A 12108-nucleotide genomic window follows, 5' to 3' on the forward strand; every position below is an offset into this window, starting at 1 on the left:
GACAACCTCCCAATAATCACGAGCTATGCTCCATGGGACGTTTACAATGCCGACGAGACTGCATTGTTTTATCAGATGTTGCCATCTAAAACGCATGCCTTGAAAGGCGACAAGTGCGCAGGAGGGAAGAACAGCAAGTTGCGCATAACCGTTCTTCTGTGTGTCAATATGGACGGCAGTGACCGGCGGCTGCCTTTTGTCATTGGCAAGTCACATAAGCCACGATGCTTTGGAAGCTACGTGCCTGTACGCTACAGGAACAATACAAAAGCCTGGATGAGTCGTGACTTATTTGCCGAGTGGCTTGTCGAGTTCGACCGCGACATGGCACAAAAAAACAGGAAGGGCCTGCTCGTGCTGGATAACTGTGCGGCGCACCATGTGCAGCCTTCCTTGAGTGCGGTGACAGTGCTCTTCTTGCTTCCCAATGCAACCTGCAAAATTCAGCTGCTGGATATGGGCATCATTCATGCGTTCAAGGTGTGCTACCGGCGACGCGTCACCCAACGCTTGTTGATCGCGATTGATGCTGCCATGCCAATTCGCATCAGCTTGCTTGCCGTCGTGGAGATGTTGAAAGCGGCGTGGATGAACTCACCGCGGAGTGCATAGCAAATTGCTTCCGCAAGGCGGGTTTTATGGGCCCAGGCACCGAGGACGCCATAGATCACCCACCGGAAGGCCGGTCGCACGAGGACTTGTGGCAACGCGTCATTGACACGCCGCTGGCCGGACCTGACGTTGCCTGGGATGATTTCGTTTCTGCTGATGACGGCGACATTGCGGAGCCATGCACTGACGAAGCTATTGTGCGTGAAGTGCGAGCCCTTCCTGACTGCCCAGAGACCGACGAGGACGATGACGAGGATGCTGCTCTACCGCCGGTTGCTGTGAACGCTTCAACCGTGATCGGTTACATCGCGTCGCTTAAGGAACTCGCGTGCAGCAGAGGCCTCGGCGATGAACATATTACCGTGCTGGAAAAATTAGAAACGGCAGTAATGCGATCAGCTTTGAAGAAGCTGACATGCATCACGGACTTTTTTCAAAAATAAAGTTAGCTTTCGTCTCGCTTGCTCTTTTTGCCCGTATTATAGGTGGTTCACTTACTACGAACTTTGGATACAACGAACAAATGCCGCGTGACGATCAAGTTCGTTATAAGTGGGCTGGACTACACTTTGTAACCATATTCCTTCTTATTCTCGTTTTCTTCATGGTAGTACTATTATGCTTATAGATTTTATTTGGTACTCATAATTATGTGGGTATTTTATTTCGCTTACACTTTGTTTTGTATTCTTCCAGATGTATGCAATTATAGCAGTAATGTTGCGTTTATATTGTTACATATATGCCACCGAAGAGGACGACAATGGAAAATAGAATGAGAGACAACGAAGCTGAAGCAACTGTTGGGGCTTGCCTGAACACTTGCTGTGTTCTGCTGTGCTGTGAACACTTGCTCATCACCTGCTGTGGTTTCCTGTGCTAGCCTTGCCACGTATCATCTTGGTGGAGGTGAATCAAGATCCCCGTACGCACCAATTAGCCCATTTACGCTGCCAAAATCTGGATTTGCGCAGCAGCCGCCACCTACCTGGGATCCCAACGACGTCACAAACAGCCACGATGACCTCTGAAGCAGCCCCTACCACCACGGGAACATCACCTCAGCCAGTAGTACTCACGAAAATTCCCCACCCTCCTATCTTTAATGGCGACAACCACCCAGACGTTGACGACTGGCTAGATGAGTATGAGCGCTGCAGCCGGAACAACCACTGGGACGCAACTATCATGCTCGCTAACATCATCTTATATTTGGCGGGAACAGCTCGAACATGGTTCCAAAATCACGAACAAGAGCTCGTTACTTGGGACATCTGCAAGCAAAAGTTTCAGGACTTATTCGGGAACCCCATTGGGCCGGCTCTGGCTGCCAAAACGGAACTTTCTTCTCGTGTTCAATCCCCCACAGAGTCATACCTCGCCTATATTCAGGACGTTCTTGCGTTGTGTCGCAAGGTCAGCAGCTCCATGCCGGAAAGTGACAAGTTAGGGCATCTCCTCAAGGGTACCGCGGATGATGCATTCAACATCCTATTCTGCATGGATTGCTCTACTGTCGACTAGGTGCTTCAAGCCTGCCAAAAATTTGAGCAGGCAAAACAAAGACGTCTGGTACATCGCTTTGACCGTCTTCCGAAAACGGCGGCTACATCATCCTGCGATGACCTGGTCCCTTTGCACCAGCCCTCCCATCCCACGACCGTGACTCGGATCGTCCGGAGAGAACTTGAGGCCCTAACTCCTGCACCAATCCCGTCTCCGCTCCTCGACACCGTGGCCATGATACAAGCCGTTGTCCACCAGGAAGTTGCAAACTTTGGCCTCTCCTCCAGCGCCGTGTCGCTCCAGCCACCATCGCACCCTGTTCTTTTAATGGCTGCTGCAACCACCAGCCCAGCCTCCCCACGTCGCTACGTTGGTCACAATCCTGCAGAGTGGCACACCTCAGACGACAGGCCAATCTGTTTTATTTGCTGTCGCACAGGCCACACTTCGCGTTATTGCCGTAGCCGTACCTTCCCCTCCCCTCGCTCCTATTACAACGCTGACAGTCGGTATTATTATGGACCTCGACGCTTTGCTGCCCAACCAGCCGAGCCCCGCCCCGCCTATGATGGACCTGGACACTTTCCTCCTCAACTGGATAAGCCTAGCACCGAAACCGACCCAACTGCTCGTCGCTCCAGTCGATCTCCATCTCCCCGCGATCGTCGATCCCATTCACCGGTACCTCGTCGCCGCTCCTCCCCATCATACGCCGGCATCTACCCGGAAAACTAGCAAATGCAGCGCCCGGGTGTGACGCTGCATTACCAACCCGGACTGCCAACTCAGTACTGACCATCGCACCTAGACGTAACATCAATGATATTCTAGTGGATGAGTCCCAATTTCTGCCCTTATTGACAAAGGTGCCCACATTTCTGACCTCAGTTCCTCGCTCCGCCGACACCTCAAGAAAGTCCTCACACTCGCTACCTCATCTACCATTGCGGATGGCAACACAGCTACTGTTATTGGTATGTGTACTGCTCTAATTAGCATTGCCGGCCACAACATCCCTGTGCTATTTACAGTCCTCACCAGTTGCCCTCAAGATGTTATATTAGGCCTCGACTTTTTAACTACACACTCCGCTCTCATTGACTGTTCTTCTGGACTGCTTCATCTAGACCTGCCGCTCCGTTCTGACGAACAAGCTCATGAAACTTCAACGCTTCGTCTTCACTCCGCTGCATTTACTCGTCTGCCACCAGAAGCCGCTGTGTACGTGCTCATGTCACCTTTTCCCTCCCTTCCTCATGGCGACTACGTTGTTTCCCCCTTAACCGACGTTACTCTGCAGCGTAGCATAGTTCTCCCTCATAATATCATGCACGTAGCCAACAACCACACTTATATCCCTGTCCTGAACTTGAGCTGTTCTGTGCAAGTTCTTCCTGAAGGCATTTCTCTCGCCGAACTGACCCCACTGTCTGACTTTAATATGTCTGCACTTTTACCTGACACTGCTGCTGGAGTATCGACACCACCTGCAGAGTCCCCACCTGCGGAGGCCCGCATATCAGGAATGGTAGCTCCTGACTTGTGTCCTGATCGTTCTCAAGCACTTACGCGCCTTCTGACTTCGTACAGTAACATTTATAATTTTGGTAACCGACCCTTGGGACAAACGTCCCTCGTTACTCATCGCATCGATACGGGAGACGCCAGACCAATTCACAGAAGACCTTACCGAGTCGCCATTTCTGAACGTTGCGTCATACAAGAAGTAGACAAGATGTTGGTAAGAAATATTATAGAGCCGTCGAGCAGCTTACTGTTCCTTTCAATCCTTGATCCTCTGAGGCTGAACCTGAGAGTAATATTTGTATTTGGACCGGCCACTAGCCTACTGAGCTATTGGTCCAAGCAGGGTCTGTACATATTAATTGGCTTTGACAATAAAGTTCCTTGAAAAAAAAAGAATGCGGGGGGAGGCTTGCCTGCAGGTAGGCCTGGACACACGAGCGCTTGCCACTGGGCAGCAGGGCCTCCAGGTGAGGTGCCAAGAACACAAACTGCTCGGCCAGAAACAGCCTGCACACAACCCCTGCCACCTCAGCCATTTCAAATTGCCGTCCCATTCAGTGAAAATCCTGTGTCAGCACTGGCGTTGTGAGCAAAAAATCATGAGAATAGCGCTGGCAGGCGGTAGCTGACATGGCCGAGCACTAATTGTTTTATCTCACGTTTTGGTACTGCTTTGAATTGTTGAGGCCTCCTTTGAAATTTTGTACTCATTTCGAAGTGTGACACACTTCAAGCCTTAGTGCGTTTGCATATTCTTTTTTTTTTTAAGAACATTGCAATCCGGATACAAATCAGTGTTCGAGTTTACTTTGTGTGCCCCTCCCTGTGGAATACGCCCTTCTGAAAACAATTAGAGGGCAGCTGAGTGCCTGGAATCTAAATGTACGATTTAAACTGCCAAATTTGAAAAGGCCGAAATGGTCAATGAGGTACAGAGGTGTTTGCTGACAATTTTACGTCACAAGCATGTTGTCTAGCATTTCTCGGCACAATGTCTTGAACTGTTCCTGCTCACAGAATGCGATCCGCATTTGTATTGTTCCAAGCGCAGAAGGTGCAGCACTGGCAAAAGTCGTTTCCAGATGCTTTGCGCTCAGGGGAAACTGCAGCGGTAGCTGTGCACTGGCACTGCATTTCTTGAATACGATGAAGAAAATTTTACTCACAAGGACTCGGCGGCCACCACACGGGGTGCCAGGCCAAACAGCTTCTCAGGGCTGCTCAGGTCCACCACGGGGGACAGCCTGGGAACCTGCATCTGTACACAAAGTGGGGCTGATGCACTGCAGAGGGCATATGGAGCCCCTCTCAGATTGGATAAACCGCACTGCTTACAGCTCAAGCATAAAGTAGGCATTACAATTTTCCCAGAGAATGGGCTAATCCTCCCACTAAAATAAAGGACCACCTCCCCACCCCTGGAACCAGCGACAACAGTGAAGGCAACACCAACAAGGCCATAAAGACAAAACATTCTTTGTCTTCCTTCCACCTTCTGCAACAGTTACCTACATTAGGAATCCAGTTGCCTACCTTTTAAGAACTATCTGTTATCTTGCACTTGCATTACACACACTGCCTGTTTCTTCTCCTTAATTTCGACTACAATGTCATTAACTCGCACTTGTTCCTTGACTTTCTGCACGCATCCAGTCTCTGAACGTTACATCTACCATTTTTATGTTCCATAGGTGAGTACTGGTCTGGTAAGATACAACTGTTAATATACTTTCCTCTGGAGTGAGAGTGGTAAGCTGCCATCCATTACCTGAGACTGCTTGACAATGCACTCCATCCCACTCTTAAGAAAAGTGGCAATTCTGTGCAAACGAAGGGAAGTTTCAGGAAGAAAGACAGACACAACCGCTTGTTTTTTTTCCTTAGTCTACACTTCATCTCATGCCACCCTTACTCTTCTATTTCATTATTTCCCTTTCATGCCCAGGATCAACTGTCACTACCTGCCCTAAGTGGATGTATTCCCTAACTACTTAGAACTTTTCACAATTGTAAACTGCTGTTCTGTACTGAGACTTGACTATTAAGCTTTTGTATTATTTTTATGCCCAATGTTCTGCTCTGCCTGTAGATCCTTCACCCTGCTTTGCAATGGGTGATCAAGGATCTAGACAACAAGAGTATGGAAACAAGAATGCAAATGCTAGCAAGCGCAGTTAAAATTCCACTGTCATTAGCATGTCGATACCATAAAACTACCAAACAAGGAGAAAGGTTTCCAATTTGACGGAAATGCGTATTGAAATACCCTGCATGGTCACCATCCCAACAGCTAGGTATATATTGGTTTGAGCCATTGTCACAAAGGAAAGAGTGTCTTGGGCATTCCCATTCTGTTTGTTGTATTGCTGCTACTGCATAACAACTACTGCCGGAAGAAGAGAATGGGGAAGGCTGTGTTGTGTTTTATGGCATATAGGCAGCTAAGGCCATCATGCGCCAAATTCGATTTTTATATATCTGCTTGGTGAAAGGAAGCAAACAATTATTTTACAACACTGCAGTAGGTTTACGACATTGCCATCCTTTAAAAAATCTACACATGATGTTTTAACCAGTGAATTTTCTCCTTTGAGTAAGCTAGGGTGTAGGGGACTGTACTTGTCATAGAACTGTGGGAAATACTTTTTTCTAAGTTGGAGTTTTATATAGGATAATAAGATGTGGTTTGTTGTGATAACCTCTCCACAGTGTTCGCATATAGCCTTGTCTTTCTTTGCTAGAACAAAGTTATGTGTCAGGTGCATCGGTCCGATAAGAAGGCGGCATAAGATTACTTGAATTAAACGTTCTTGATGGCTGCATGTTGTCCATTCTTCTGGCTTTACTAGGTGCAACTTGTTATTAACTTCATTATCCCATGCTCCCTGTCTCACTTTTGTTCGTACGAATTTTCTAGCATCATTGTGTGGAATTTTCATTGTCTGTACTTGAGCACTACAGGCGGCCACGGCACATACATAAGCCCTCTCATTACCACCGATTCCAATGTGGCTTGGCACCCAACAAAATTTGTTATTAAGGCCTGGTGTTTCCACTATTAATACATTATGGACTATGTCCCATACTAAAGGTTCTGTTGCAGTTTTGGGATGTAGTGATGTAAGCACGCTAAGGGAGTCTGTATAGATGATACTGTTTTCAACTATTTTTTCTATTGCTAGGAATAGGGAATAACATTTGGAGGTAAATATTGAGGCGCACTGTGGTAACCTTACTACACTGCCTACATAAGACCTTGTTTTAGAACCATCTGTGTAAAATGCCGTATAATCACTATATTTCTCATTTAATGCCAAGAACGCTTGTATAATGTGTGCATGCGGTGTTTGTGCTTTGCAAAAGTGAGTTAATGTGAGGTCACATACAGCAGTGAAGTTGTACCAAGGTGGGTCAGGTTTGCATGCAATATCAGGGCAAGTTCCTGGCACTGCTCTTCAAAACGGAGCACGAGAGGTCTGATGACTTGGGGTTTATTGATGTAAGTATAGTTCTCTTGAGGGGCAGTTTGTAAGTATGGAGTAACAGATATGCTTTGGTAACGAACGGATTTTGAGAATGATGATCCTCCTGTCTGTTTGCTTCTGCATACAGACTTGTCACAGGCGATGTCCTGTATGCACTAGTCAAAAGACACAAACCTGAGTATGTACTGGGTCCAGTCGTTTAGGATATGATGGTATTGCTGACCAATAGACACGCACCCGTGATCTAAACAGGAGCGTACTACTGTGCAGTAGATATGGAGAAGACATGTCCTATCAGAGCCCCAGTGCCCCCTTGAGAGCACATTAAGGATGTTGAGAGCTCGAGAGGCTTTGACTTTCAGGTTATTTATGTGTGGAAGAAATGTGAGCTTCTTGTCACACGTCAATTCTAGAAAATTAAAACTGATTGCTGGGCTAGTTGGTGCATAGTCAAATAAAGGAAAGGTTAATAGCACCTGTCCAGTGTGTCTATTTGTGCCTATTTGTGTCTTTTTGTTGCGCTGGAAAGGTTAATACAGCAACAAAAAGACACAAATAGACACACTGGGCAGGCGCTATGTCAGTCCTAGAAATTTGTGTTTTTGCTTTATAGGGAGTACGGTTCCATTTAGGTGCAGGGTGGCATTGAGCCTCTTCTGTGAGAGAAAAGAACAGCAACTGTTCTTTCTAAGGAAAACCTAAACCCACTTATTTCTGCCCAATTAGTAAGTTTGTTTAATGCGAGTTGTATCTGTCGTTCACATGTCGATATGCTGGATGATGCGCATGCGATTTGGAGGTCATCGACATAAAGTGAGTACATAGCAGACTGTGGGATTATTTGGATATGGGATTCATTTTTACGATGGAAACCATAGTACATATGCATCTCTGCGGTACCCTGTTATCTTGAGTGAGGGTCCTCGAGAGTGTAGAACAGAAGCGGACTTGGAACGAACAGTTGGACAAAAAATGGAATGGGGAAGGCAGGAGAGGGCCACTACAGTCACGAGCAATTTGGACATAAAGGCTTCTCACATCTCAGCCGAAGAAAAATTGCTGCTGGGCTCCAGTATGGACCATTGGCTGCTCTTAGAGTTAACATGGCAGGAAAGAGTGAAAGGGGTCAAAGCAAAATGGCAACAGTGCAGTCTATTTTACTTGAGCCCACTCCCCCCAGCCGCACCAGGGCTAGTTTGTTCATGCTCATTAACTTATATAAGCAAAACAAAGACAACACAACACACAAATAAGACAGCATGTGGCGGAACAACGAGGACGACTTATATACTAAATGATTAAAACACGATCATATCAATAACACATACATGGGCAAGAATTCATAGCAAAAAGGCATAGGTAACTCATCTCCTCTTCTTGCATATCAAGAAAAGCAATCTCCTTATTATAAATTTCCACGGATGGCGTACTAACACAATCACTCCTACGCTTTTTGATGTGATAAGAACCAGCTCCCGCGCAAGCATGTTAGAGTTCCTACACAAGGCGCTAGTTCCTTGGAGCCTAGCATCACACTGTGGCTTATTTTTACCCCTATTTTCTTTTCGGCATTCGTTAATGTGGGCCAGAAGGTGAGACCAAGCACTGGTCCATAAGGACTAATTATGCTCCCATAGCCACTCGTTAATACACCTGCCTGACTGCCCGCATTTCAATCGACTTTTTCAAACTTCAGAAACCAGTTCCGATGCTTAAAGGGGCTCTAAACAGCTATAGCAATATAGTTTCCCTATGAATAGTATGTGAAAGAATGGCGATGTAAAATAACCTTCCCACAAGAATTTTTGAAATGTGGCATTTGGAAGCAGAGTTATTTGCAATCAAAATTTTAATATCTGCGCCTTCGCGGCTTTCCTCCTCTTTTCAACTTTATAGTGCGCGCAAAGGCTGGCCCTCCTCCACGGGCCTCGCTCACTGACACGTCACAACTGACGCAGTTGCGCTTTTACTTTTTTGCTTAGCGCCGCACGCCGCAACTTCCGTTTTCGCGCGCTTACTTGCCGACGCGCCACCAAGGGCCTCTCGTTGTCTGCTGCTTCATCGTCATCGCCCTTCGGCGCAATTCGGAAGGCTTGTTGCCACGCTGTACATCCCTGGCATTGACCTCAACCTCTATTTTGTGTTATGTCCTGTGCACGGTGGGTGCAGGACAGCTCTGGGCAAGACTGGCCACTCTCATGAGTTCGCGAAGGCAATTATCGAAGCGCTGAATTGTTGTTTTGACGGGATATGAGCGGGAGGTTGCTACAGTGTGCAGTCCCTGGCTGCGAAGGTATTCCTAGTGACGGCAGGAAAAACATTCTGCATAAAGTGCCTCAAGACACCAACCTCCAGAAACAGTGACTACAGCTCATCGGATAGCCAGCATCGGCGAAGGAAGCGTTTATCTACGTTTGTGGACGGCATTTCTTTCCCGATACGTATAATTTTTACCTGAATGTCGTTTGCGATTTGGGGATCCCAACAAGACTGCGTCTGCGCGAAGGAGCGGTACCAACGCTGTTTCTTCCAACACTGCCGGTAAGTGTAAAATGAAAAGATTGTGACAATATTAGCTTTAGACGCGTTATCGCAGTACAGTGTGGATTTTTTTTTAACTCAGGTGATCTTGCTCGACGTTGTGGCGTGCATAAGTGAAATTTGTCATGATCACTGTGAATTGCACTGCTCAAAATAAACCAGTGGCGAGCTTACGATGAGATTCTGATATTTTTTACTGTTACGCTAGTCGACCCCATGCACCAATGCCCCCAATATAAGCCGTATACTATCGTCACCGAGATTCAGCACCGGATTCTTTAACGGCGTGCACTTATGGGGGTCGAGGCCGAATCGCCGAAGTGGCTTTTCAAGCTCGTGGTCCATAATATCCGTGCCGCAGCAAGGGTATGAGATGTCAGCAAAAGACTAGACATTTAGAATCGAGATCGCAGAGAGCGGTCTTCCAGGCGTCGCAGAGGGAAACTATCTCTTACACCTTGCTCGAACCTTGAAACCTTCGTGTTTAGGCTCCTCGTGTGTTTGACTATACGATGCTCCTTCTTGCAAGTTGCTGCAGCCACTGATAGCGAACTGGGCTGGAAATGTCAACTCAACAGTGGAGCGGCGTTTAAGGCTATGGCATATGCCTCTCTTAAGGAAGGTTCTCAGTCTTTTCTTCCTTTTTTGCATGACCATGAATAAACATACTTAGCTACTCGTTGAAGCCCGGCTGCAGTTGCGCTCAGAAGTGTTTCACAACTTCACAGTACTAAATGTATTTTTCTAACTTATGAAATTTGAAATCCGTGATGTTCCGTGGAAATGTGCTGAATATTAGCGAAGCATTCTTGTGATCACAGGCAAGGATTAGTTTCACAACAGGGACACTGGATGCGCGTTCTTCCATTGAAAATTACAAACCAGCAAAATTATATGGGTTCGCGAGAAGCAAATAAAAATATGAATAAAAGCTTTCAGCGCATATACGTAGCACCTTGAGGCAGACCAGCACTATGAAGCGTGCTTACTTTAACCGGTTGTGCACAATGCGGGCAGCCATGACGGATAGCGTTCTGGCGTACAATCTAAGGTCTAAAACGAAGTCGAAGATCCCAGGTTATCATTCAGATTTTACCTAATAAGCACATTCCTATTTCCACCGAAACATTTGTCAGAGAATGAGACTAGAAATATTGGCTATAAGTCACACTTTCAGAAGTTGCTCACAGTAGGGCCACCTTTTTTATTGGATAGTGCCGGCAGCTTAGAACAGGTTTACATCAATTTTGTGTATACAAGCTGCACGCAGAAAAGAGCAAACGGTATGAAAATGATGTGCACGGAATTTGCGACATAGTGATTCAAAGGGTTACGCATAAGGCTATCGTGGCTGCTGAACAGCTTGTTCACAGCCCAGTGACATTTTCATGTGACAAACAACTTGACCCAAATGCAACATTGCGGCACTCCAATTGAGTGGCCTTGAACTTGGTGTACGCTCCAGTATACATCACTGCCGAGCGAGCGCCAAGTGTTGACATGCTCACACTAGACATGACAGTACGTACGAATTTGTGTTACCAAATTGCGCGAAGCGGAGCTCTTATATTTTTAAAATAACAGGCTCCTATCACGCCGACCCCTCACTCAAAGTGCAGCCAGGTGCAGCTCTCCGCACGCGGCTCTCCCTGAACGGTGGCGACAGGAAGTAGGCGCCTCCCGTTGGTTTCGGGCGACGCAGCAGGCCACACCTAGTGCGCTGCGCTTCCATCGAGCGGCCGTGTCCCTGAGCCGTGCTACATATATTTGCACAATGACTCACAACCCAGAAAACTTACCATTCCAGGGAGAAACTGAGTCGGTAGCACGTCGGGTTTCAGGCGTTGACGTCTCACGTTAAGGCTAGTTTGTTGCGTCAAACTGGGATTGTACTCATATGTGTCAGGGGAAAAGTGGCGGCCACAAACTCTTAGCTCCTGGCACTTGTCCGACGATGACAGCCCGCTGCGTTGAAGCCAGCTTTCCCGCTTGACACCTTGTTCTGTTGGGACACGATGTCGCATTGTGACATCTTTCCTCTCCTCAGCCATTCCGAACCAGAAACAAAGCAGCAGCAGTTGGGATCCCGAGATTTCAAACCGGACAACACGTGATTTTGCGAGCAGACAGATTTCTCTTGGCCGGAAGTGTTCTGTTTCCACCAAGATGCGAGCAGAATTCTTACCTTTTTTATTACACAATAATAACTAACGAATAAAATATTACTTCAAGAAACAATAGTGCTCATTTTCAAATCTATAATTGTAAAAATTACACGTGACGTCATGCAGCCATGGCCAATGATAACGCTTGCCCCACTGACGTCGCATGGGCTGGGCGGCTGAAAATGCATGATGGTGAGTCGCCCTACTCGGCTACGAGCAGCAATTTTCAAAAATTATTGTGAATTATAGCTAGCACGCAGAGCTTTTCGAAT

At 46.9% G+C, this 12108-nt stretch overlaps 1 protein-coding gene across 2 annotated transcripts in view; it reads right to left on the minus strand.

Moving 5' to 3' along the window:
* Vps50 (vacuolar protein sorting 50) overlaps nucleotides 1-12108 on the minus strand; it is a 220625-nt gene that overhangs the window by 49480 nt on the left and 159037 nt on the right. For both annotated transcript variants that reach the window (XM_084595738.1, XM_084595737.1), the window contains exons 21-22: nucleotides 4812-4903; nucleotides 4059-4152 (exon numbers count right to left, since the gene is read on the minus strand). In XM_084595738.1, the coding sequence (XP_084451864.1) occupies nucleotides 4059-4152; nucleotides 4812-4903 (186 nt within the window). The remainder of the gene's footprint in view (nucleotides 1-4058; nucleotides 4153-4811; nucleotides 4904-12108) is intronic.

Source organism: Amblyomma maculatum, chromosome 2, assembly GCF_055883805.1.
Source record: "Amblyomma maculatum isolate TAMU_Amacu chromosome 2, ASM5588380v1, whole genome shotgun sequence".
Lineage (NCBI taxonomy): Eukaryota > Metazoa > Arthropoda > Arachnida > Ixodida > Ixodidae > Amblyomma > Amblyomma maculatum.